The sequence below is a fragment of the Vanellus vanellus genome (genome assembly GCF_965231255.1).
Source record: "Vanellus vanellus genome assembly, chromosome: 15".
In the NCBI taxonomy this organism is placed as follows: Eukaryota; Metazoa; Chordata; class Aves; order Charadriiformes; family Charadriidae; genus Vanellus; species Vanellus vanellus.
The window spans coordinates 6,983,110-7,009,040 of NC_138920.1; the positions used below are offsets into that span (position 1 = coordinate 6,983,110).

Below are 25,931 nucleotides of genomic sequence, written 5' to 3' on the forward strand. Positions count from 1 at the left end.
ATCTGTTGTCTTTTTGGCTTTGTCTCAGCTGCCTTTGCTGGTTCTGTCTAACTTAATATTCTGTTATCACAGCTTCCTTTTATTGTAGTTTGTATCCTTCAACAGAAAACCTTTACTGGAAAGCCATACTGTTCTCCCCTCACCTGCCTTGGCAGCACAGTCCCAGGTAGCTGTGTTAAGCTCTGCGATTTGTGCTTACTGCTAAGGAAAACTGCCTTTGAAAGCATGTTTTGCAAAATTTGGCAGTAGGTAACTGCATCCTTCTGCTGATGTTCCTGTCGTCCATCTGCAGCTTTGTATAGCGTGTCTTTGCTGGACAGGGTTTCAGCTGTACTTCAGTTGTGTCTCTTAAGGGCATTTTATGTTCCATCTGAATCAATTTTCTGAACGTCTGATACCTTTTTTTTTTTTTTTGGCTTCTTCCTCAAGTGCTTGCTGCCTTGAGCATTTTCATCCTCACTTATGTGGATAGTGGATGCTAGACATTCCCAAGGCATTGGCCTCGTTCATCACCATGTGGAGCTCTTTTAGAGGTCATTTTCACACCCTGTCAGTGTGTGAAAAGTATGTGATCCAGAAGTATACCTTCTCCCACCTTGTGTTATAGCAAGTTCATTTCCTTGAAATAACACATCCCTGAGATTTATTCTGTTTTGTTTTGTTTTTTTCTAAGAATCTTTTCTGTTTTCATTGCAAAACCCTCCCCAGCTCTACCTTCTTGAGCCACCCTGGCATTGTTAGACAGGTTTGATATAGGATTTAATCAAGGAAATGTGTATGACCAATTAGCACAATTTCTGCTGAAATCAGTAAGGCAGCTTTCCCAATAGGCAGCATTCTCCTTGCTCCCACAAAACCATTTGTATAACGTTGCTTTAGAACCAGGACCTACCTTGGGCAGTGCTGCTGTAGTGCTGCTTTTTGCTTAAAACCAAATGAGGATGAAAAATTGGCTAACCTCAGGAGGCTCACCTTCACCTTTTGTCGTAATGCTTCTGTATGAGGTTTAGGAAGGTGGGATTGGGAATGGTTTGTGATCTTTTTGTGGCAAACTTTCTGGTAGCTTTGGGCTTAGAAACCACCCCATGGATCCCATGTTTCCTTGTAGCCCTCCCAAAAAGCACAATGTGCTTCAGCTATCTGTTTAAACTATTACCTTTCTAGTACTCCTTTTGCACACATCCTTAATAAAAGAACAGGAATGGGTAGAGGAACAGAATTTCTCATCGAGTAAATACCAGAGTGATAAATCTTAAAAAGCCACAGCTGAAAAGCAAGAATGATAAACCTATTCTGGAAAGTAGTAGCTACTGTGAATGATGCCCTCATTTTTTCTTACTGGAATAAAAACACTCATTTTCAGAGAGGATAACCTTTTTCTGGCTGGTAGAAGACGTGAATGGTTTAGATTTATTTTGCTGGAAAGAGCTTCTGGGTGGAAGAACCTAGGCCTGTATTTGACAAAATATTTAGATTTCTAGCTTCTAATTAATTTAAAAAAACACTCATTAGGAATGTAAATATTTGGGATCTAGACTTCAAATGTCAATATTAGTTTCTTATCTCAACATAGTTTACTCGAGCCTTCTTCCCAGCCAGGGACTGGAATCTAACATGCAGGTTTTGTACTGATAGCTGGGATTGTGTGTTTTGTTCTTAAAGATGTTAACTGTGCTTCTCATAAGAAAAAGTTGGGTCTAGCGCTGTGGTCAAAGATGGTGCTTTTCTAACTATGGCAAAGCACTGTGTCCCATACAACTGTTGTTGTTCCGAAATTATTGTTGTACAGGCACCAGTGAAGCATTTTGAGTGTCTTTTAGCAAAAGTTCTTTTTTCACTCTATGCAGTGCTTATCTTCTGTACAGTGACCCTTTTGTCTCAGTGGGGATGAAGGGATCTGTATTTGGGCATCACAGTTCCTGAGATGTGTGCAGTACATGTCTTTTCTCAGCTGCTGTTGCACCCAGAATGGGACTGCTCCATAGGGCTGACACTAGAGGGAAGCTTAAACTTTTTTTCATTGTCCTGGCTGCTCAACGAAGTTGTCTGGGCAATTCAGAGACTGAGTGCTGTGACAGGTTAATGGTCTTCCAGCTGATGAATCACTAAGGTAAAATGGCCATTCTCAGCAGGGAATCCTATGCCAGCAGCATGTAGCAGTAATGTTCTGGTAATCATGAAAGAAGTGTAGGGGAAAGGGGAGGAGCGTGGGGAGGGATGAGTGGTTTGGGCATAGGGTACTGGGAACTGGGGGGAGGATACTGGCCTGACGGGACCCTTTTCTCTGTAGATGAATTGCTGACCGGGTGAGTTTGTTGAGTTGGAATGTGGGATTGGTGGCGCCTGCCTTGCTGCGTTGTGATACCTAATGCATCATTTGCAAAACGTTTTTATAGAGGTGCTTTAAGGCAAGCTTGCAATTTTCCTACTCTGTTTTTCTTCAAGTTTGCTTTTCTTACCCAAAGAATTGGAATGAATTTAAAATGACAGAGTAGGCTTCAGTCTTTCTTGTCCGAGCAGGTTTGTTCTCATTTAGGTCGTAAATGAACATCTGTTTCTTTATCTCTGCCCTTAATGGCATACTTGTCCACATCTGAAAGCAGCTGCATAATATACTACAATTGTTTGGCTTTGCTGAGCAGGCATCCTGGACCTGATGTTGGATCACAGCTGACTCTAATTTGGCATGATCCTAGCTGTTTTACAAGACTGACTTCATTTTCTTAAGTTCTAAGCTTTCTCAGCTGTGTGATTTTTTTTTTTTTTTTTTTTTTTGTGAAAAGAGCAGTAAGTGGGAGGTGAGGACTATGGTGTCATCATGTAACCTGTGACCCAAGGTATTCTGTTCATGGACATGGCTGTGCTATTTTTAAAAAAGGAGGGAAAAATAAAATGGTGACAGTGCATTGAATATTTGTACTTGGTCTGTGCCCAGCAAAGCAATGAATGCTTGCCGATTTTCTTTAGCATACTCTTATACCCACATAGTAATAAAATGAAGATGAGGAGCTTAAAATTGTGTTGGTTCATATTTCTCTCTTGAAGGTGGGAAGAAGAGCGCTACCCTGAAGGCATTAAATGGAAGTTCCTAGAGCACAAAGGTCCTGTATTTGCTCCACCATATGAACCTCTGCCTGAAAATGTCAAGTTTTATTATGATGGTGAGTTAATCTGTGTTTCCACTTGCTGGGAAGAGAAATAAACATTCTCAGGGTATTGTGGCATTCTTCCGGGGACTGAAGAGATGAGGAGGTGGTTTTGTTTTAGTGGTTAGCTTAAAAGAAGTTCCTCAACAGCTAAGCGAAGGAACAATCTGTAGAAGTAAAGGAACAGCCTGCTGAATTCTGCTAACCAAGCTGACACAGAGATGAACTTTGTTCTCACTCTGTTATAGTGGTAAATCTCTCAGGTTCCTTAACAGTATGAGAGTGTCTTATGCCCGAGAGTAGCAGCGTATAACCAGAATACATAATTGTAGCTATTTCATTACTGGTCACCTTTAGACTTGTTCTTTTTTTCTTTAACTTTATGAATTGCAACTTCTATCATCTGTGAAATTCGTGATCATTTGGTAGCATGAGCAGACTAAAAGACAAGGGAATTTTGATACAGATGATTAGGATCTTGTAGGAATGCATGGGATGACCCTGGCTTCAAGGACGCAACCCTCTGGTGTAAGTCATGATCCCACTCACTAATCATTGTGTGTGGTTGAACTAATTGATGTGGGATTCTAATATGCTGGGCTGACTGGTTGTTAGAGGCTCATGTGGAAGGGATTATATGATGTGATGCCTGCTGGAGACCAGACTTGATGACCCATGTGTTTCCTTTTAGTCCTGTGATCATGTTAAATGAAGGATCAAATTGACCCAGGATTGAATTAAGTGAGAGGCATTTGAATGGATGAAAATGTATTTTTTTGGTGAAGGGGACATCTGTGGATGGAACCCTTGCAGGAGAAATGTGCTGTTTGCGTGTGACATGACACTGTTTTTAGATACTGAGAAATAGGTGGCATTCATTTTCAGCAACAATGTAGTGAAACGAACATCTTGCATTCTGTTAAAGGCTCAGTCCAAGCAAGCAACATAGTGACCAGGGATGTCTACAGACTTCTTTCTTGGGGTTTGATAAGAGCATGATACAAACTTGGAAATTTTTTACCTCTATTGAAGAATGTACGATATCTCTCCTGCTGTCTAGAGAAGAGGATAGGGGCAAATTGCACTATAGCTATCCCTTCGGTGCAGAGAGCAATAAGGTCCTCTTCTATCTAGCCATCTATTTCACAGAACCTCTAGGAAATGCAGGGATTTTTGCAGCCTCTGTCATGGCACAAATTCATCAATAGGCTCAAGAATGACAGGGTGGGCAGGGGGTTCTGGCAAATTAAGCCATGACATAAGTCTTCCTTGAGAAACTAGGCAAAAAATCAGATGTCTGATTTACACAGCAGCTGCTGAGAGCTGCTGTCTGTGCTCACAAGGCATTGTCTAATTTCAAGATTATCCTAGGATGATTTGTAGAGTCCAATAATCACGCTGTGGCTGGCCAGCCAGCTGCCAGGCTGCAGGCTCTCACTGGAGGAATCTGTCCCTCGCCTAGTGATTGCATTGCAGTGAGACTGCCTGTTTTCATCTAACATAATGACTGCTGAAACTATTGTTAGTGACTACAATACCAGACTTGGTGAAGGAGCTTGAAATGCCAAAGCCATCTTTTAGGGCTTGACTATATATTTGAGTGACTGTGGGTTAACAAGCTCATACCCCAGAGGTGGCTTGAACTTGCATGTTATTCTGTAGATAGGGCAAGGTAAGAGTGTAGATGGTGGCACTTGTGTTTCAGTTATGGCCTTGTGGTCTCTTCTGCTTGTTATGTCCCCCGGCTGCTCCCTGGTTTTCAGTTTTTAAGTCAGGTAACCAATATTCATGCCTCTGGAATAAATCTCTTTTTTTTTTTTTTTTTTTTTTTCTTTAAATGCCCAGGCCTGTGACTGAGAGCCTTTTCAAACCTTTGTAAAAAAGATGAAATTGAGTCCAATGAAATGTATTCTAAAGTGATTAGATAAAAGTGACTGAACCTTTAGCTATTTGGGAAAAATAGCAGTCATTTTAGCCCCATAACATGTTACTAACTCGATAGCCTCTTTCAAGCTAGACTTGCAGCCTGGAAAAACCGTTTCCCTTGCTGTCTCTCCCTTCCCCCATTTCCTGTTATAAGCAAACAAATGCTGTATTTTAGGTTGCAGCTTAAAAATTGGCAGAGTTACTGTTGGTTTAATTTAATTGTGGAATATTCTCAGATCACTGGGAGGACCTTTTGCTAAGGGTTTATAGATCTTAAGGCTTTATGGCTGACTCCCATGCTTTAATTTTGGAGATGATGCAACTTTTTAAAACATGTAGTAAATCAAAAGTGTGGTATTTTTTTTTCCAAGAGCATAGAATCAACATTAGTGTTTCTTATATTGACTTTTGTGCAGTAAAGTGGTCATTAAAAAATCCACAGGTGTTGACTGTCTGCCAGCCCATTGGGACTTTAAAATATTTCTTGCAGCTAGCTGGAGATGTGAGCTGCATGCAAAACCCTTTGCAGGGATCATTGGCACCTCACATGTTGTCAGGAATGCAATCTGGACCAAAAAGATGCTCGATAGTAATGTTAGATGTCGAATCCACAGTTTCAGTGTTGCAGCAGCCTCTCTTGCCTTGTGTTTTAAAGTCTTCCCTTGCAGCAATTCCACTTCATACTGCAGTCTTGCAGATAAGCTGAAATGTGACCTCTCCATTCACTGAAAGCTCAGTCTTTCTTAAAAAAGACTAGCTTTTGAGCCTGATTTGGAGATGCAGGAGTGCATTCCCACAGCAAGGGGAATGATTAGCAGACTCCTGACACATTTCCCTGCAACGAAGGGGAGTTAAATATTTGGCATTGCTTTCCAGCCTATTTCTGGTGTATCCATAGGAAGGGCTCTTCCTGGCTAGAAATAGCTAAAGGCGAGAAGGGGTGTTCCAAAGTGGAGTCCCTCTGGGGGTAGACGAGGAATACAGAGACTGTATTTCCCATATGTCAGAGTGCCAGAACATGAAATTTAATAAAATCCCTTGCCTCTTCCATTTCAAACAGCAGTATCTCCCCAGGAGTGTCCACACCACTGGGGTGTCTCAGCATAGGGTTTCCTGCAGAAGGCCTTTTCCCCTTCCTGCCCTGTGTCTCTCAGACCTGTCTCACATCAGATTGCTATTGCTTTTTTTAATGTTTAGATTCCAGAGGAAACTTTTTTTTCAAAATGTTTATGATGAAAGCAATTCTGCTCCTCTGTTTCCTTTGTCCATCCCATTTGCTGTACTACGTAATGTTTTTCAGAAAAACTTCTCTGGGGTAAAAATATTGTGCCCTTTAAGGTAGTTACAATGTTCTTTTTCTGGTTTCAATTTCTGTTTACCATTTTCTTTAAAAAGAAAACCTTTCTTTGTAGGTAAAGTCATGAAGCTGAGTACCAAAGCAGAAGAAGTTGCCACATTCTTTGCAAAAATGCTTGATCATGAGTACACTACAAAGGAGATCTTCAGGAAAAACTTTTTCAAAGACTGGAGAAAGGTATGCACATAGTCCTGGGCTGCAATGACTGCAGGCATGGCCAGTGTCTCCTCAGTACTGGGCACTGAAAAGGGGCTACTGTTCCATGCACAGGAAAGTTACCTTGTGGCAACTAAAGACTACCTCAGATTGTAGCTGGTCTATCCTGTAGTTTCACCAGGAAGGACCCTGTCATAAGTACTGTCTAAACCAACAAAGTCAGACTTCTTCCAACCAGATTTGCCTGTTACAGCATGGAGGGGGGTATAGCTGATCTGACAGTTGCATGCCTTGTAAAAGGACCAGCGTTCTATTAGAAGGAAACCCCTACCAAAGACCTAAAACTCAGAACTTCATCTCAGTCATCTTATCAGCCATAAAGTCAAACCTTTAAATCAGTTAATGCCGTTTTCCTAGGTGGGTTACTGGATTTTTTTCTCCCTATCCCTCAACAGTCCCAACCACTATTCAGTGTGAGAGCACTTTAGGAGGTGGTACAGTATTGCTTAGTGCTTTCAGAGATCAAACTGCTGGAAGGCCGGCACTCCACACCCTCTGCTGCTTGTCCTTTTCTCTTTGACCTTAGCTGGAGTGAGCACGTGCAAGAATTTGGGAATTCCTGGGGGTTTATTGTGAGAGCCTATCTATTGTTCCTGGTTAAACTGCCTGGGGTAGGGTAAGCTCTACTATGTATGAAAACTTACTATGTGTGAAAACTTAAAGCACTACTTTCTTTCTGCAAGGAAATGACCTCTGAAGAGAAAAGCACTATCACCAACCTCAGCAAGTGTGACTTCACCCACATGAGCCAGTATTTCAAAGCTCAGTCGGAAGCTAGGAAACAGATGTCCAAGGAGGAGAAACAGGTATCAGAGGGAATTCTAGGAGACTTCTTGATTCTTGGCTGTCTTGTAAACATCTTTGTGTAATCATTCCTCTGCCTGTGGTGCCATTTATAAGTCAGTGTTTACTAGCTTTCAAAGTACTACTTTCATGTTAACTGTAGGAATCTTTACTGTGCAACTCATGTAGGGCAAAGCCCTGTGTTTACAGATGAGTCTTCATCCTGACTTAAAATGATATAGATAGGGCTAAGGCTCCTGATCCTGCTTAAGTAAATAAAAAGAATCAGAGATGCCACCTCCGTGGGAGCCTTGGTCCCTGGCCAATAATGAGCAGTGGATACTCAGTTAAGGATAGATCTTCATTTTTAAAAGCTCCTTGAGTTTAGAAGGCAAAATAGAGGATGGTGGAAGGGATGCAGCAATGACATCAGCGAATAAAATGAGAGAACAAATCTTAAATATCAGGTAATGCAGTTTTCTGAATAAAAAAGTGAACTTTCTTTTCCAGTAGCATGGCTTATGGGGAGAGAATGAAATAGTTTTTGGATGACTGAGACTTACTGCAATGGAATTTGGAAACTTGCCCCAAGTTCTCAGTTGATCTTTTGCAACACTACAGTAATTGTCCTTTGAGTGAGGGGCTTGGTAGCCTGGAAATATGGCCTTTGGGGTCAGAGGGGTCCCACCAAAACAGAGAGCCCGTGTCTTACTGCTGTTTCCATTTGATAAACGTGAGTGAGCCCTTCTCAGTTCCTGTCTGTGGTAGCTGTTACAATGGAGCAGAAGTGGCTTTCTCTGTTAGTTTCTTAGTGGGCACACCGATGCTGTCCCTGGGTCAGATGTTTTATTTTGAGCTGCAATGTTTTTATTTTTTCCTTCTATATAATTAGAGTTCAAGAAGTATGCAGTGAAATCTCAGCACATTTTTACTTGGGAGACTGTTCTGCTTATGAGACCATTTGCTGACACAGGCTTGACGTGTGGCAGACTGGAGACATTCCTCTGCCTGCTCTCTGATGCTGAGTTCAAACACAGAAGTCGGAGTTTTTATACATAAACAAGATGTAAAGTCTGGTGGATGTCAAATGCTGAATATAGACTATAAAGCAGCAGTACTCTGCTGGGGCTGCCCTTGCGGCTGTGGTACGTGGATAGAGGTAAATACCTCTATTGTGGCAAAACTGTAGCTGTCTTCACCAGCCCTAATCTGTTTCCCTCAAATACAAGTTTTAAGAGAGTTTTCACATGTTCTTTTCCAGTGTGTTTGTGCTGCTTGCATTTCGTGAATGCTTTTCTGGAGAGTCTGTTGCCGTGTGTTGATACAGCACTTGACATGATAGGGATCTGGTTTTGAGTTGGGTCTTCAGCATTAGCGTGGTGCAAATACCAACATTTTTTAAGTCTTGGCATTTAGAGATCTGTGTGTGGTGCTGCGTATACCATATCATCTTTGCTTTTGGCTTTTTCCAGAAAATCAAAGAGGAAAATGAGCGGCTATTGAAGGAATATGGCTACTGTGTGATGGATAACCACAAGGAGAGGATTGCCAACTTTAAGATTGAACCCCCAGGTCTCTTCCGAGGTCGTGGGAACCATCCCAAAATGGGCATGTTGAAGAGACGCATCATGCCAGAAGACATCATCATTAACTGCAGCAAGTGAGCACTGGGTGCTTTACACCTTGGCTTTGCTTTCTAGATAGGATAGCTTCTTTGTTGAAATTCTATATAGGTTGATACTCAAGCATGTAGAAATACACATGCTGCTTATCTTGTTCATATATGGATAAGAAACTTAATCATACAAGCAAAGACTGAACAAGGCTATCATGGGTTTCACATAGAACTTTGTCAACATATTTTCTTCCTCATGCCTACAGCCTTCCTCTGCTTAAACAGTCTTTCCTGCAAGTATTGCCAGAAATTAATTTTCTTCTAGGTAGGTTGGCCTACTTTGTCTTCCTTGATGTCGAAGGTTAAGGTTTGGTAGGCTTCTCTTCAATCTTGTCCTGATAAGCATCCGTGCTATTGCAGTGTCTACAGATCAGAGCTGTTCCTAGCAATGTGTGTTCCTGCCTATAGTATAATTCTTCAGCAGATACATGTTGATAGCAGTTACATCTCTGGTCTTTGTTCAGTTTGATTCACTTGATTTCCTGCTTGTGGAAATACGTAGTTACGTTGCCTCAGTTTCTTTCCCTGTGCTTTCTTTGTGTGATGGTATTTATTACTTTCTCCATTTTGATACCATTCAAGTCTCTTTAATAGTTTTTATTTGCTGTTTTGTAATTCTCTGTAGGGATTCCAAGATCCCTCCCCCTCCACCAGGACACAAATGGAAGGAGGTCCGGCATGACAACAAGGTTACCTGGCTGGTGTCATGGACTGAGAATATCCAAGGCTCTATCAAATACATCATGTTGAACCCTAGCTCAAGAATTAAGGTAAAGATCTAGTTAAAAGAAAATATCTCACTGGTCATGTCTCCACGAAGCAAATGTTGGCTGGAAGAGTGAGATGAAGTAAAGCTGTCTTGCTATTTCATCCTACGCTGACATCATTGTGTCATTCCTAGTAGGAATCCTTTACTCTGTGTAAACCTAAAAGGAAGCAATTTATCCACGAACAGACTTGCTCTGGTGGATATTTTACCTTTTTTGCCCTAACTTCCCCTACCTGATCCTGTAGTGAAGTTCTTATCATACATTGCTAATTAGTCATTTGTAAAATGAAACTAGATGGACTAGATAATCTCTAGAGGTCCCTTCCAACCCCTACCATTCTGTGAAAAACACAGCCAGGCTACTGGCTGAGAAGGCTGATAAGGAGCTCATGACTGAAGGAAAACAAACCCTGCTGTGGGAGCAAATAACCAGTCAACAGATCAATTCCATAAAAGTAATGATAAGCCTGTTCAAAGATAAATAGCCTTCAGTTTCGGGGGTAGTTCTTCTCATGAAGTCTTCTTTTTAAGAGATTTTTTTCCTGGATTGGAAACAAGGCATTTGTCGTACAAGTATAGGGGAAAAAAAATCTCTGTTCCTTGTGAATTTATGCCCTGTTTTTGCCATGGCTTGAATATATAATAATGATGATGAACTGTTGGTGTTGCTTTTACGTTTTTTATGGGTTTTTAATTACACAGCTGAAAGAACATAAGTGTCAGCTGAATAAAGCGGAGGAAATCATTTATACGTTGAGAGGCATGGAAGACATATCTTTTGTGTCTTTATAGTTGCTTCTGTGGATGCATTTAATATCATGGAAATCTGAATTACCTACAGCTGCATGGCAGCGTAGTTTGAAGCTGAGCTGTTCAGCAGCAAAATCTCAGTGCTTTTGTATAGTGAGTGCTTTTGCCACACACAGACTTGCAAAGCCTTGAGGTGCGGGTTGGAACTGGTCCTTTGCCTGCTTTCTGATGCTGACTGTATTCCAACTTTCTCTGCAGGGTGAGAAGGACTGGCAGAAGTACGAGACAGCTCGAAGGTTAAAGAAGTGTGTAGATAAAATCCGAAATCAATATCGAGAAGACTGGAAATCCAAAGAGATGAAAGTACGGCAGAGGGCTGTGGCGCTGTACTTCATTGATAAAGTAAGGCTTGTTCCCCAGCACGCTCCTCTTACCTTTCCCGTCCTGGCAGCACTCAGGAATGCTGTGTGTCTGTTCCTAAGGCAGATTTGAGCCCAGTTACTAAGGTATCCTGAGACTTCCCGGTGGGCAGGCCCCCGTCTCCTTTTCCTTCCCATTACCTGGAATCCAGAGCAATAAACTATTGTACTGAACATAGCTATTTCAGGCAGCATTGTTTTAGTTCAGGCAAAATTCACAGTGTGGTTCCAAAATCGCCCAGTTGGATTACTGGGAAGTTTGCGTGGGCCTTCTGTCTCCAGCTGTTTCAGTTTTCCTGCTGGGAATTTTTGCTGGTTTGTCACCTCTTTAGTTTGAGGTCACAGTCGTGAGGTTTCAGAATTATGCTAAATTTTTCACCACAGCATAAAGAAAACTGCAGTTGTATCCATGCATTTAAAGCTACTTAAAACCAGTTTCCAGACAGCTGTTGTCCTGGTATTGTATGGCCTCTTGACCAACTAAATTAACAGTTTTTTATTCAAAATAGTTTGATGTAAACCAGGGAACTTTGATTTGAATAATTGCGGTTTCATATGAACACTGATGGTTTCTCTTCAAAAGGCAGAAATTAGTTTAGCCAGTACTGTTAAAACACACTTTTTATGCAGCCAAATGTAGCCTTTCTTTTATATAACCATAAGTACCCTATATCCTGTTTAAAGTGTATTTATTTAGTGTATGGTGAACAGATAGGATCATAGAAGATGAAAAACTGAACTTTATGACTTTCTATCAAGTTGAATACACATGGAATTCAGTTTGATTTTGAAAAAAATATCAAACACTTTGAAATGGATTTCCATTAGAACAGTCTTACAGTTTTTGAGTTACTTAATGAGCAAAAGTAGGTAAAGCATCTTGCTTTAAATGTCTCTTTAAAAAAAATGAGGTATTCTGGTAGATTGGTAGATTAGTGGCTGTAGTGTTATTTAAAACAGGTTTAAAGAGAACTTAAAGTTGTTTTTATCAGAATTTTGTGTCAATTTTATCCACTCAAATGCATTTTCTCCCTCCTTTTATGGACGCTACTGATTCTAGGCTAGTGTCTGAAAGTTCCAACATCTATACATTACTGGGATGGTTTGATATGCTTGCCTCTCTTGTCTTGATATAAATGTAGCTTGCCCTGAGAGCTGGTAATGAAAAAGAAGAAGGAGAGACAGCTGACACCGTGGGCTGCTGCTCTCTGAGAGTAGAACATATCAAGCTGCATCCTGAACTGGACGGCCAGGAATACGTGGTTGAGTTTGACTTCCTCGGGAAAGATTCCATCCGATACTACAACAAAGTCCCTGTTGAGAAGAGGGTAAGGCATCTCCACAAAAGCATACACAGACGGAATTGCAGAAAAATGTAGTCAACACAGTTTTGGTGGCAATAACAGGGTGCCTTGTTGCTGATCAGATACCTAGCCAGAAAATAACTCAGTTAATGTTCTTCCCTTTTTATTGGCAGTGCTGTGGAAAATAAGGCTGCTGGTGGTGTGAAATAACCCAGCAGATGAGATGTTTAAACATCTTACTGCTTCTCCCTGTGGCTTCACTGTCAAGAGTTGGCATAACATAGCTGTAACAACTATCTTGGATGAGTTTCTTGGGTCTCATTCTGGTCAGCAGAGATGGTTTTGTCACCTGTAGATGGTAGAGTTCTATGCACATATGGCAAGTAATAGCATAAAAGGTTCTGAAATGCAGTGCTGGATGGTGCTGTTAGAGTGGCAGTTCGATTTGGGCTTTTATGATACTAGCTTCTCTGTCACAGTGGTTTTGTTCATGTTGGAGCTGAGCCTTCACTGAGGTAGGTCCAGATCTTGGGTGCCCCAGCGCAAACAGAGTAGATGCACTGATACTTCTGGGCTACGTACCTGCGTATCTACCAACCAAGGCTCCTTTCCCAGGCAGTGTTAATTCCTTTATTTCTTTGTCATCCACCAATTTCAAATCTGCTGTGATCTTGACCTCATTCCAGAATAAATCCCCATCCAGCAGTATGAACCTAGAGGGCACTATCCAAAAATACTTTTATTTTTGTGGGTATAACAGCTTTGCATCTGGCCCACAGCTCTGCAGTCAGCACAGTGTGTTAGATACTACATCTACAATTACTGTGGTAGTTGTAACAACAATTGACGGTAAATGTTGGCCTTTTGGGGAACAAAACAACTGAAAAATCCAAACTATGGCTGCTATAGAAATGAGCATTTGCTGGAATTCTTACTTCCTTGTTTAAAGAAGAAAACATTTTTCTAGTTTAAATGTATTGGTATCTCTTGCTGTTTCTTCTTCAGTGCTTACAATGGGGAATTGACTATTGTGGAAGTAGAAATCTTTGTATATTAGGTGTCTATAGAAGAAGAATGTGTGTTGTTGAGAAGCTGGGAACTGGGAATTTGGAGCACACAGAGCTGGGATTTGTGGTCTCTGTATAATCAAAGATGCTTTGATTATTCTCCCTACCCCAATGAGACTTGTTTGGGATGGAACCGTATGAAACATTCATGTAGCAACGAGAATGGCTGTTTTTCAGTAACTTCACTCCATGGGAAATGGCTCAGGGGTCTCTTTGGCTGGAGTAATGATGGAGAGTAAAGGAAAGGTGGTAGCTCTGGGGTCTCTTTCTCTGTCAGGCACCTAAGCCAGAGCAGAATCAGGTCTCCTGCAGCCTTGATCTAAAGGATGAGGATAAAAGGCTCTGAATGCTCAAGACTCTTGTTGCTTGGGAGGAACCTTCAACACAGGCGTTGTATTGAGAGATGGGTCTTTGGCTGCTAGGAAGTACCATCCAGCATCGTCACTGTTGCCTGAAGACAGTTTCAGTGACTCCCTGGCAGTGTTGTTTCCTCTGTATTACTGATACACAGCACTGTCTGGTCTGTGTGCCTCAAGTTACTGGTTTTCTTTTCCTGCAGGTCTTTAAGAATCTTCAGCTGTTCATGGAGAACAAGCAGCCTGAGGATGACCTCTTTGACCGCCTCAATGTAAGCACGTAGTTAATAGTGAGGGATGGTGGTAGAGCATCATGAGCAGACTTACTCTGCACCAGGCAACAACAGCTGCTCTGTTCCAGAAATGGTTTCAGTGGCAATTTGCTTCCAGAGCGGGTCTGAGCGGCCTAAAGGCAGTGAGAGTCTGTCTCAATCCAGTGTTTGTATTGTCCGCTGTGCCCGCAGGTTCCTGAAGCGATGGGCTTTGGTGATGTTGAGCCTGGCTGGCTCTGACTTGGGGAGGTTTTTTCAGAGTTCAGAGAAGATGATTGTGTGAGGTGACAGATTTTCAGATGCCATCCCCATCTGCACATTTGGCTCTATGGGAACACTGTGGTGGTTCAAGCACCTTCCCTGGGATGGGACAGGCATGTCTCTGCCTGTTGGGAACCAAAACTTTCACACTGAAGAAAATGTTTTTGGCTGCTTGTGGTACTTGATACCAATCTAATACTTGTTGGTTCTTTGTTCACTTTTCCTGTGGTTTCAGTAATGTTGTGGCCATTCTGTTGTGGTCAGGTCTGAGCACACTGGGCTTCAGCCAAGAGCTGCATGTCTTTGTCACAGTGTGTCCAGAGACTTCACAAGTGCTGTGTCAATTCTAGTGCTGTCATCTTCTTTCTGCTTCCTTAGACCAGTATCTTAAATAAACATCTTCAAGACCTTATGGAGGGACTGACAGCCAAGGTATTCCGTACTTACAATGCCTCCATCACGCTACAGCAGCAGCTCAAGGAGCTCACTAATCGTAAGTCTTGTCCTTGAAACTCAGGGGAACAGATCTTACCCTGCAATACAGACCTGGCTTCCTTGGCTTAGCCACAAGTCCTGTATCTGTATACCACTTCCTCATTGCAGTTCTCCCAGTGTAATGTCAGACAGCTGAGGTCTGACCAAAAATCTGCTGCCAAACAATCTTTTTGGGGTAGTTGAGCAGCCCAGCACTGGGGAAGGGCAGAGCTGAGTTGATAGCACACCAAGGTGTGCTGCCTGCTAATTTATGCCTGTCCTTTACCAAATCTCTTATTTGCTTTCTGTTAATTGTAAAATGCTATATGTGGCAGGAACAGCAGATGCGCCTGTAACAGCCCCATGTTTTTTGGCTGCTCATTCTCAACCTCTCTGAGCACTGGTTTAACAACTCTCTTGAGTGGCAAACAGTGTCTTTGTTGCTATGGAAGGAACCATCCCAGAAAGAGTTTAGGGCCCAGGGTGGAAATGGTCAGGCTCTTACAACTGTAGTTAGAGTGCAGTGTTGAGATTGGCCCATCAGAGGGAAGGTCAGTTCTGCAGTGACTGTGAGCATGCAGAGTTGGTGGGACATTGGCTGGGCCTGCACAGCCCTGGAGAACCCGCTTGTTCACCACTTTCTTGTACTTTGCAGCGGACGACAACATCCCAGCAAAGATCCTTTCCTATAACCGTGCCAACAGAGCGGTTGCCATTTTGTGTAACCACCAGAGGGCTCCGCCAAAGACCTTCGAGAAGTCCATGATGAACCTGCAGAGCAAGGTACCCCCACCCTTGCCCAGCTCTGGGGCTGGTGCAGGGCTCCAAGTGCTGTATCTCGGGAGTCATGTTTCCTTTCACTTGGGGTGAAATGGAAGCAGAGCCTGCTTTTCCCTGTCAGGAGTTGGTTAGTGCTGCCTCAGAGATGGACCTGCTTGGAGAGGAGTAGTGAGCTGAAAGGGACACCTTTCAGTCTGAGTCGTCTTTTACTTGTAAAGACCAAGACCAGACCCTTTTTATCTGCCCTTCATCCCGTAGCTATTTGTTCTGCTGCCATTGAAACTTCAGAGCAGCAGTCTCTAGCTCTGATTTGTGTCCCCTAAAGAACCCAGAATGGGCACCACTCCTGTTGTGTGAATCCCAGGCCACTGTCAGTGCAGGCTGTGTACATGGTACATTATGCCCCTCTGACTTGACCTCTTCCTTTGCAGATTGTTTCTGGTGAAGGCCATGAGGTCCAAAGGGGTTAGGTCTGTTCCTGGTCTGGCTTTAGAATAACCTTCACAATAAGGACTTCTGGTTTGGCACTGCAGTGTCCCCTGCTTCTGTAACACCTAACATGGCTGCCTTCACCCTAGATCTTAGAGCTTGGGGGTGTTTAAGGGGAATGGTTGAACAGGGGCTGCAAAATGCTGAATCTCCCTGAATCCTAAACTTACTGGAGAAGAACTGCCTGAAGCCTTAACAGCTTTCAGCCTGTAGGATTTGGGGCAAGAACTGATTCCGCTGAGGGAACAGGGATCATCCTCCCGCGTTACCATCACAGAGTTGGTACTGGTGGGATACAGTGGACGCAGACAAGCTGCCTGGAGGGGCTCTTGACCAGCCCCAGGCTAAGCCAGTTTCTTTGCCTGCTTGGTTGTAGCTGTGTTGGAGAGCTCCCAGCACCACCTTGTCTTTGGAAGTGAGTGGGGCCTTATTTTCTGAGAGGAATATTTCACCGCACTAGGCTTCACTGCAAACTGAAAGGCCAGTGACCTAATTATTCTGCAGAAGTGGGTCTGAGTGCTGGTAGATTCTGAACGTGGTCACAAACTCACTCCCTGGGTCATGCTGCCCAGGGGTGACTGCCACAGTTGTCAGCAGCTTGTTCACAGTGCTGCCGTCTGGTTTTGCCTCTCCTAGATCGATGCCAAGAAGGAGCAGTTAGCTGATGCCAGGAGAGAACTGAAAAGCGCCAAAGCTGATGCCAAGGTCCGGAGGGATGAGAAGTCTAAAAAGTAAGGCTGGTGTTACCAGGCTGTGCAATACTCCCGGTACTCTCAGCTCCAAATGGGTCCTTCACCCTGTTTTCTGTTTCCCCAGCCTGTGATCTGGGAAGACTTCCTCAGGCTTTCTTGTCCCCTCTTTATTCTGTGCATGAAGAAATAGCCTTCAAGCTGAGGACTATAGGGTGGTCTGACACTGCAGTTCCTGGTGTGGTCATTAGCATTAGTCTTTTCTGTGTCATCCCTCTGAGCTGAGCACCAACCAGTGCTCAACCACCCTGCTGCCCAGGACCAAGCAGAGCAATGGATCCAGTGTGCAGCATTGCCATCTTCACGGGGAGCCAGGAGTTACACAATTGCACATGCACTTTCCTGGGTTCTGCTCTGCTCTGTTGGAAGCCCGCGGTGCAGAGGATGTACTCGGGCGCTGTGTGGGCTCTGCAGCATAGCCGCAGGGGTGCTGAGTTAAGGGAGCTCTGAAAGCAGAATCACAGCATGACTATTACAGAGGGATAGCTGGGCTGGTTTTAATGTGGGTGTCACATCAGTACGGTTCAGGCTGTTGCTTCCAACCCTTTAAAACAAAACTGCTGCTTAAGATTTTGCTCTGCCTCTTGGCAAATGTCAGTTCTTAATTGCATGTGCTGAGTGTTTTGTGTCACCATCTGTGCTGCCCTTTGTGGCTGGTGGCATTGCTTACCTTAAGCAGAATCCCTTTGGGTTCCCACAGTGCTGCCATCTCAAGCCCAGCAGGGTATTAGGCATTAAATGCTTTGATTCTTTCCCACCCCAGGACAGTGGAGAGCAAGAAAAAAGCAGTGCAGAGGATTGAGGAGCAACTGATGAAGCTGGAGGTTCAGGCTACAGACAGGGAGGAGAACAAGCAGATTGCTTTGGGCACCTCCAAACTCAACTATCTGGATCCCAGGATCTCTGTTGCTTGGTGAGCATCTGCCTGGGGTGTGCTGGAAGGAACCACCCCTTCACTTGTGTCTTGTTCCCCCAGTGAGCAGACATATGCTGTGGCTGAGAGCAGTGCCCCTGTGCTGCCAGAGACGTTTGTCTCTGGCCTTCCCTTATATCTTCACGTGGTTTCAGGAAGTTAAAAAAGAGTCTATTGAGGCACAATGTCAGCCAAAGCCAGCACGGCGCTGGGAGGCGATGGGTTGGAGAACCTGCAGGAAGCTGGTCGCGCTCAGCTGGGCGGTGTGTCTTGTAAAGGAGCAGAGCTGGGAAGGTGCCGGGGGAGAGCAGGACGGTTCTGCTGCACAGCGAGGGGTTGAGTGCCTGTGTTGTGTTGAAGCTAACAGCATCTCCTCTTCTGCAGGTGTAAGAAGTGGGGAATTCCCATAGAGAAGATTTATAACAAAACCCAACGAGAAAAATTTGCCTGGGCTATCGACATGGCAGAGGAAGACTATGAGTTTTAACTTGTTTTTAATGAGCTGAATTTTATGGGAAATAAAAAAAAAGGGGAGTAGCCTGGTTTTTAGGAAGATTGATAAACTGTGAGCCTTACTTGTCCTTATATGCTGGGGAAGGGGGAGGAAAGGGGCAAGTGAGCATCAGATAAAACAGCCAACACCTTGCAGAAAGCGTAACCTGGAAATATCCTAAAGGAGCTGAGCCAGTTGTCCTATGGACAACTTATTTAAAAAAAATGTTTCAGAGATCCAAATTCTAGCTGTCTGGTTTGTGTGGTTTTTCTCTTGAGGCAGGGCAAGTGGATGGGGGATTTGTCAACCTTCCGCCAGGCAAATTCACCATCACACTGAGAGCGTGGGAATCTTTAGCTACTGTATACAAAATCCAATTATATTGGTGCGTTTTTACAGTTAGGGTTTTGCAATAACTTCTATATTTTAATAGAAAATGGACTCCTTAACCCCTGCCCTTCCCCTCCCCCTCCTGCCCCATTTCAGAATTTAACAAATAAACAAAATTTAAGAAACCCAACGCACCTGTTACAGCTGTCACTATAGTCATGGAAATACCCAAATCTTTTTTAATTTGTCACTTGAAACAGTTGTGGCATTGGAACATGAATTACAAATATCCACCACATTTGTTCAGAGCAAAGCGTGATGGGAAATCGGCCTCCTGACTTGAGTGTTCCTTTTTTTAAATGTGAATTTTTATTTCTTTTAATTATTTTAAAATATTTAAACAGGTTTTTTTTCTTTTTGATCTTAAAGATCGTGTAGATTTGGGGAGTGGGTGGGGAGGGGGCCGTGTGATAGGGAGACGTGTGTGGAATTTGAGGACAAGTGAAATTGGCAACAAATGACATTCCCATCACCCTTTCTTCTGAACACGCTCTGTACACTTCAAGAATATCTACTTTTTAGGTTTGTCAGACTATTTTACCTTCCCCCCCCCTTTTTTTCTAAGCCCCACTCCCCTCTTTTACTTGAAAGATTTTATTGTGTAAAAAGAAGTTTCACAGGTCAATAAATTTCGAGGGAAATGAGCATCGGTCCAAAAAAGGAAAATAATCAAGATTTTAGGGCTTTTATTTTTTCTTTTGTAATTGTGTACAAAAATTTTAAAAAATTAAAAAGCAGAATTTTAATGTGAAACCTTTTTTTGCTATAATCATTAGTTTTAGAGGCATTGTTAGCGTAGTGTGTGTGCAAAGACCATTTCCTGCAGCCTTTCCTCAACAAGTATCTTCTATTTTTATCATGAATTCCCTTTTAATCAACTGTAGGTTATTTAAAATAAATTCCTACAACTTAACTGAGTGTTGGTGTCTGTCTGTTCTTTAACCTCGAGCCCTGGGCCGTGAGGTCCCCGAGGTCAGGGGGGAGCTGGTGGCCTGGCACCGTGTTGTTTCTGCAGGCACTCCCTCTGCAGGGAGATGTCTCGTTTGAGAGGATGCCGAGGCCGTGGCAGGGGCCAGGTGGGTTGGGATTGACCCAGCAGTTGTGTCTTCATCAGGGGTGAGTTGAGAGCATGCGAGTTTGTAATGGTGCCAGGGATCTGAAATGAAGCGCTTGGCCATGGCTGGCTTTCGGAAGGGACGATGCTCTCCACAGCTGCTCACGTTGCCCTGATGGTTTGAGTAGCTGTCATTCTGCTTGCTTGTGTTGAGTCGTGGTGGCTCTGTGGTAGGTCTGTATGGTCACGTAGCCAGATCCTCTGTGGGTGGAGGAGTTGGTCCTGCAGCATCACAGCATTGGGGTGTTTTGGAGCCCTGGTTAGGGGCACAGAGCGCTGGCCAGGCTGTCCCGCCAGCCTGCGGTCCTACTTGCTTGCTCATGCGCTGCTGGTGCTTGAGGTGGTCCATCAGCTCTCCTGGTTCCCAGATCCCTCACCTGTGCTCCCTGCATGGTGTTGTGCTTGTTGGGGTTGGTTTGTGCACCCCCAGGGGAAACTGCCTTGAATAATGCGCTTAAATACCAGCAGCCTGACCTGTGGGCACAGAGCTGCCTAGTTCCTGTTCCCAACATCAACAGGAACTGCCGGAAGGATTTTATTCCCTTTTAATAAGGAGCTGTTTGGTCCCTGCGAGAGCCCTGTCTGTGTGCAGCGAGCCCAGGAGCCTGCCCTCGCCCTGAGGAGCAGCTGCGGGACCGGGTAAAGATCCTTTCTGGGACTCATTGGCTGCATTCATGAGTTAGTGGGAATATCAGGAACGCGGTTTTGCATGTGTATTTGGGGTCTGTTCGAGCCTCCTTGGAAGTGGAGGCTTTAGTGAGATGGAGAGCAGCAGGAGTGCGAGGAGCACAGCCAGGCTGACCTCTGGCAGGGAGAAGCGGTAGCAAGGTGGGTTTTGGCTCGTGTTCTTTTGAAGAGGACGCTTTGGTGGAGCGCCAGGACACGCTGCAGCCGGGTGCACCAGGAAGGGCATCGCCAGTGTGTGGGCTTTCCTCTATGCCGTGTCGCTGATGGGAGTGTTCTCTGCATCCATCTTCTGTGCCCGGGCTGTGGTGTGTGCGCAGGAGCCTGGAAGCCTTGAAAGTCTCCGCTCGGGCCAAAATCAGGTTAGTGGGTGCCTGGCGCTGGTGCAGCAGGGGTGGCTGTGGAGGAGCGGGGCTGGGGCCTGGCAGGGGTCGGCAAGCTTGGGCTGCTCAGCTCCTTCTCGCTCTCATCCTTCCCGCTTCACCCCTACCTGACCAGTGGTGACTGCGTTCCTGTGCGAGCGCACTTTGCCGTCGGTTTGCTTTGCCTCCCAGGGGCTGTCTTCTCGCTTGGCCCGAGGAAAACCCCTGCCCAGTGCAGCGGAGAGCAAGAGCATCGGGATGTGGTGAGCCCCGAGCGGCTCTTCCTGGCGTGGTTTCTCCACCGCCTTTTATTAGCCCGCAGCCCTCGGGAGGAGGACGGGGTGAGCGCAGCACCCTCTCCTTCCCCTCCTGGCTGAAAAGGGCAGCCCGGGCGCGATGAGGCTGATAGATGCAACCATCTCCCTGGCACTGGGCAGCAGGGCACAGCGTCCTTGGGGAGCAGACGCAGGCCCTGGCTCTTCTGTGAGCACCTCCCAGGCACCCCAATGCCGGTGCTCCCGAAGCCATCGAGGGGTTGGGCTCCACCGGCTGCAGGAGGGGCAGCCCCTGGGCAGCCGTCCCCGAGCAGGGCTTCGTGCCGCCCGCCGCTGCGTTTTCAGGCGCTTTGTTGTGGCTGCAAAAGCCGGCTGTCTGGCAGGCGTTACCCTCTACTCTCTGGGGCCTTTCCGAGGTGCAGCAGAGAAAATGCCAGCGGAGAGGGAAAGGGGCTCATTGTGCTCCTGACCTGCCAATGCCTGGAACAATGCAGCCCGTTTAAAAAAAAAAAAAAAAAAAAAAAAAACCAAAACAAAACCAAAAAAAACCCAACCCTTCTATTTATACAGCCCTCCCTCCCCGCGCTCAGACCTGGCCGAATTAAATTCCCGTACCCTACACTGCTAGGCGGGGAGATGCGCTTCTCCTCCTGCCCCGGTGCACGCTGCGGGGAGGGATGTGGTCCTGCGGAAGGGGATCCCCCACCCCACCATCGCTGCTGGCAGATCTGCCTTCTCCCCAGGCACGGCGGGGTGCCCCTGGCTGGGGGGGGCTCCGGCCCTGCTTTACCTGCAGATGCGAGGCCGGGCTGGTGTCGCAGGCTGGGGTGCACTCTCACTGGAAGGGAGAAGTGTGGTGGTGCCAAACCAGCCCTTCAAAAGGCACTCGGCTCCCTCCGAACGCCGGAGAGCACGGGCATGCTCCCCCGCCGGCTCTGTCCTGGGCAGAGGGAGGATATAATCTGTTTTTTTTCCCTGTGGCACAGCAGGGTCAGGACCGCACATCCCCGCACTTCAAATGGAGAATTCCCAGATCCCGCTGACTATGTGAATAGAGAAATGGCCACCAAACGTGCCGCGTCCCAGCACTGCAGCGCCTGGTCCTCGCCTGCCCCGGTGCCCCCGCCCTGGTACGGCTTCCCCCCTCTGCAACAGGGCTGGTGTTGGGTGGTGAGGGAAACTGAGGCAGCGGTGAAGTGACCAGCACAGGGGGCAAAATTTAGGTTGAAAATGGATATTGTGCGTTGCACGCCCATGGACAGGGCCCAAACTGCAAACCCCGCTGGCTGCAGCCCCCTCCCCCTCGCAGCCTTGCAGGATTCAGGACTTGGAAATTGAAACCAGGTGAATTCAGGATATTTAAAAAAAAAAAAAAAAAAAAAAAAAAAAAAGCATGTGCTCCCCTAGGAACGTCGGGGAGCGGGGACGGGCAACCTGGAGCTGCAGCGGGTTTCCCATCAGGTGTTGGTTTGTAACCTGGAGGGATCTTGCAGTGCCTGGAAGGGGCAGGAGGGTGCCGGGGGCGGGGGGGTGGCAGCCCTGCCTGCGGGCACAGCTTCGCCCCAGCTCCTCGCTGAGCACGCCGCGGGCTCCGCGCCAGCATCCGCAGCGGCTCTGCGGCCCCGGGCCGGTCTGCTTTCCATCCCCAGAAAAAAAAAAAAAAAAAAAAAAAAAAAAAAAAAAAAAAACCAAAAAAACCGCCTTGGGCTGCTCCTCCTGGGGCGGGAGGTAGCTTGGCACCGCGTTCCCTGCGGGTTTCCCGGATCCTGCTCGCTGCAGGGCCAGGGAAGAGCTTCCCCCATGGTGATTTTTTTTTTCTCAGCCCGTGGGCTGGTTTCGGGTTCCCCCACCCCAGGCAGTGCAGAACACAACAAATAACCCGGAGTGGGGCATCTCTCCCGGGAATTGCGGGGTGCCAAGTACCGCCCCTCCCTTGGATGAGGATTGGGCATCTCCTCTCTCCGCGCAGTCCCCGGTGTGGCAGAGGGACCCGTCTATTCCCAGACACTGGTGTCAGGGGGATGCTGGGCTGCGGGGAACCCCTGCGCTCACCCCGGGGGGTAGCCTCAGGGTTTTGTTTTCCTGGATTTTGCTCCCCAGCCCTTGAGCAAGGCCAGGGGCTCTCAAGCCGGAGGTCACCTGGCCGTTGGCCTGCTGCCTCTTCTGGGCAGAGGATGCAGCTGCTCCCTGAATCCCAGAGGATGCCAGGGGATCATCGGTGCCCCACGCTTTGGGGCTGTGGGGTCTTGCAGGTGCTGGGGACAGCATGGAGGGGGGAAAAAAAAAAAAAACCCTTTGCACCTCCCTCCGCAACCCTATGAGGAACATGATCCAGGGAATTTCTTCAAAAGCAAAATCATCTGACCCTCTGTGGACCAAAGCCGGGGCAGGGTAGAGCGGGACAGGATAACAGGAGTAGGATGGAAGTTCCCACTGCCCTGAGGGACTGGGGGCATTTGCCCACAGCCCGGCCAGTACCGGGGCTGGGACCAGTGGTAGAGGCTGGTGGGCAGCGGATAGACAAAAGCGGTTTCACATGCTGTCAACTGAAACTGTGGAATTCCTCAGCACGCAGTATCGTGGACACGGTGAGTTAATGCAAGGCTAAAAAGTGTGTAGTCAGACTCGGAGAAGAAAAAATATCCATCGCAGGCACCTCATCGCAAACCACTGCCTCCACGTGCCGGCCACCTCGGGCTCCAGGGCTGGGGACACACCGTGATGGGTGCTCTCCGTCAGCACGAACAGCCGGTGTTTGGGAGTGAGGGAGTTACCTTCTCTGCTTCTTCCATGGCCACACTCCCTTCTCAGGTTTTGCCCTCAAAAACAAGGGTGTGCCCATAATGCTCAACTATTTTAAGACCACTGGGAGCCGGCTGCTTCCTGCCCGTCCTGAGCGAGGCCATTACACAAGCAAGGAGCGACTTCCCCACCAGGAGCAGCGGCAGTGGATCGCTCCAGGGGAGCGGGGCAGAGGGTCCCATGCCAATGGCTGAGGGCCCACCAAGTCGCTCTGGGGCTCCCACCGGCCCCTCTGCCTCAGCTGAGCCAGTCCCCAGTGTCCTGTCAACCCTTAAGGTGCTGTCATACACTGGTCAGTTTTACAAGGGCAGGTTTAGGTTCTTATCCCAGTGTGTATGTCCTTGCTTGTCTTTTTAATGCCCAGGCATTGGGCAGGACCCTAAAGAACCATGAACCTTGTAGCACTGCTTGTGCCTGTGCACACGTGCAGGTATGTGCTTGCACGTGTCCCTGTGGAGGTGGGTGGGACAGTGGGACTCCCTTTTGGGGTGATGGTGCCTCACTTCGCAAGCGATGCTCCTTCCAGACCCACCCACGAGCTGGAGGGTGAGATAAGGGCTGCTCGGCCGCACGCTGCCTTGCCGTGGGCCTGCAAATACACATGCGTACGTGTGTATATGTTGTATCCATACATATATATTTACCTATATCTATACATTTTTATAGAGGGGTATGTGCCCTCCAATCTCTCCCGGCAGGTAATCCCTGCCTGCGCTGCTGTCCTATGGTGGGTCTGTGCTCGCCTTGGGGCCGGCCGGCTCCCGGCCAGCATCGCCTGCTGGGGTGGGCGATGCACCCACCACTGCACCCCAGTGTTCGCATTGGACCCGGGACACGGTCCCCAGCCCAGGGCCGCCCGAGCGCACAGCCCGCCCTGGGGTGCCCAGATGGGGAGGAGGGAGCGGGGAGGAAGGCCAGCAGCGCAGAAAGGGAAATTGCAGGCTTTAACCACATGAATGGAGCAAACCACCCTGAAGCGCTTCCGAATTCAACTGCTTATCCCCTTGCTAACTCCGCTTTTGTGTGGCCTCCTGCAGGGACCGCAACTGGGTGTGAGAGCCTCGCGCAACCCCTGGTTCCCTACGCATCCCCCGGGTACGGGATGCCACCGGCCGCCTTGCAAACCCCATCCCACTTCCCCTGCTGGGGCAGGTCTGGCAGTGATTTATGGGGAAGAAGCTGCACCAGCCGCAGGCCTGGCTCCGGTGAGGTGCCATGCCATGGTGCCAGCAGCAGCTGGATGGAGGGGACTGTCCCCAGGAAAAGCTTGGCCTGTGCCAGGGCAGCAGGGCTGGGGATATCCTTGGGGGGGGAGAGGGACTCCCGGGGGCAGCTGCCAGCCTGGCCCATCCCCTGCTCACACCTGCGTCCCCCTGTGTGCCCGCTTGCCCTGCACAGCCCCCACAGTGGGCACGAGGGGTGGTGGGGCAGTGGCGGGAGCCTCAGGGGGCTGAGCCCCTTGTCTCCGTGGCTGTGCACCGGGGTGATGGCCCATGGGGTGCAGTGCTGGGGACCCCACACATGCTGTGCCATGGGGTGCGTTACACACCCAGGACCCCAAACAAAGCGTGTTGTGGGGTGCCAGGGCTCCACTGTACCCTGTGCTGTGGGCTGTGTGGCACACTGGGGACATGAGTGCCCCTGGTACCCCCGGAGTGCTGCGGGGTGCAGGGTACCCCTGGTACCCCCGGCATACTGCGGGGTGCCCCTGGTACCCCCGGAGTGCTGCGGGGTGCAGGGTACCCCCGGCATCCCAGGCATGCGGTGAGGCACGTAGCCCTGGGACCCCGCACCAGCCGTGGGATGGCACCCCGCACCCCCCGCCCACGCGTGCCCCCCCCCTCTCCCCCCGCGGCGCCCCCCTCGGCTCTGCGCCACCCCGCCGAGCACCCCCGGCGGGCGGGGTGTGGGTGTGGGGGGGGTGTGCGCACCCCACGGGGACCCCACGCGTGCCGTGTCCCTTCCCCCCCACCCCCTCCTCCAGCGTGGGGGCCGCGCTGCGCTCCGCCCCCGCCGCCCCTTTTCCCTTCCCTCCTCCTTCCTCGCTCCTCCTCCTCCTCCTCCTCCTCCTCCTCCCGCAGCCGCCGGGCATGGGGCGCGGCGGG

At 47.6% G+C, this 25,931-nt stretch overlaps 1 protein-coding gene across 2 annotated transcripts in view; it reads left to right on the plus strand.

The window, feature by feature from the left end:
* Positions 1-19,506, plus strand: part of TOP1 (DNA topoisomerase I) — a 68,943-nt gene extending 49,437 nt beyond the window's left edge. Inside the window, exons 9-21 of one of the 2 annotated variants that reach the window (XM_082490944.1) lie at positions 3,046-3,161; positions 6,485-6,606; positions 7,329-7,451; positions 8,901-9,088; positions 9,729-9,873; positions 10,881-11,024; positions 12,184-12,369; positions 13,972-14,040; positions 14,680-14,794; positions 15,431-15,558; positions 16,681-16,775; positions 17,557-17,706; positions 18,091-19,506. In XM_082490944.1, the coding sequence (XP_082347070.1) occupies positions 3,046-3,161; positions 6,485-6,606; positions 7,329-7,451; positions 8,901-9,088; positions 9,729-9,873; positions 10,881-11,024; positions 12,184-12,369; positions 13,972-14,040; positions 14,680-14,794; positions 15,431-15,558; positions 16,681-16,775; positions 17,557-17,706; positions 18,091-18,193 (1,684 nt within the window). In that variant the 3' untranslated portion in view covers positions 18,194-19,506. Of the gene's footprint in view, positions 1-3,045; positions 3,162-6,484; positions 6,607-7,328; positions 7,452-8,900; positions 9,089-9,728; positions 9,874-10,880; positions 11,025-12,183; positions 12,370-13,971; positions 14,041-14,679; positions 14,795-15,430; positions 15,559-16,652; positions 16,776-17,556; positions 17,707-18,090 lie in introns of those variants that run through there. The other variant, XR_014269725.1, reaches the window with a different exon arrangement.
* Positions 19,507-25,931: the final 6,425 nt, after the last annotated feature.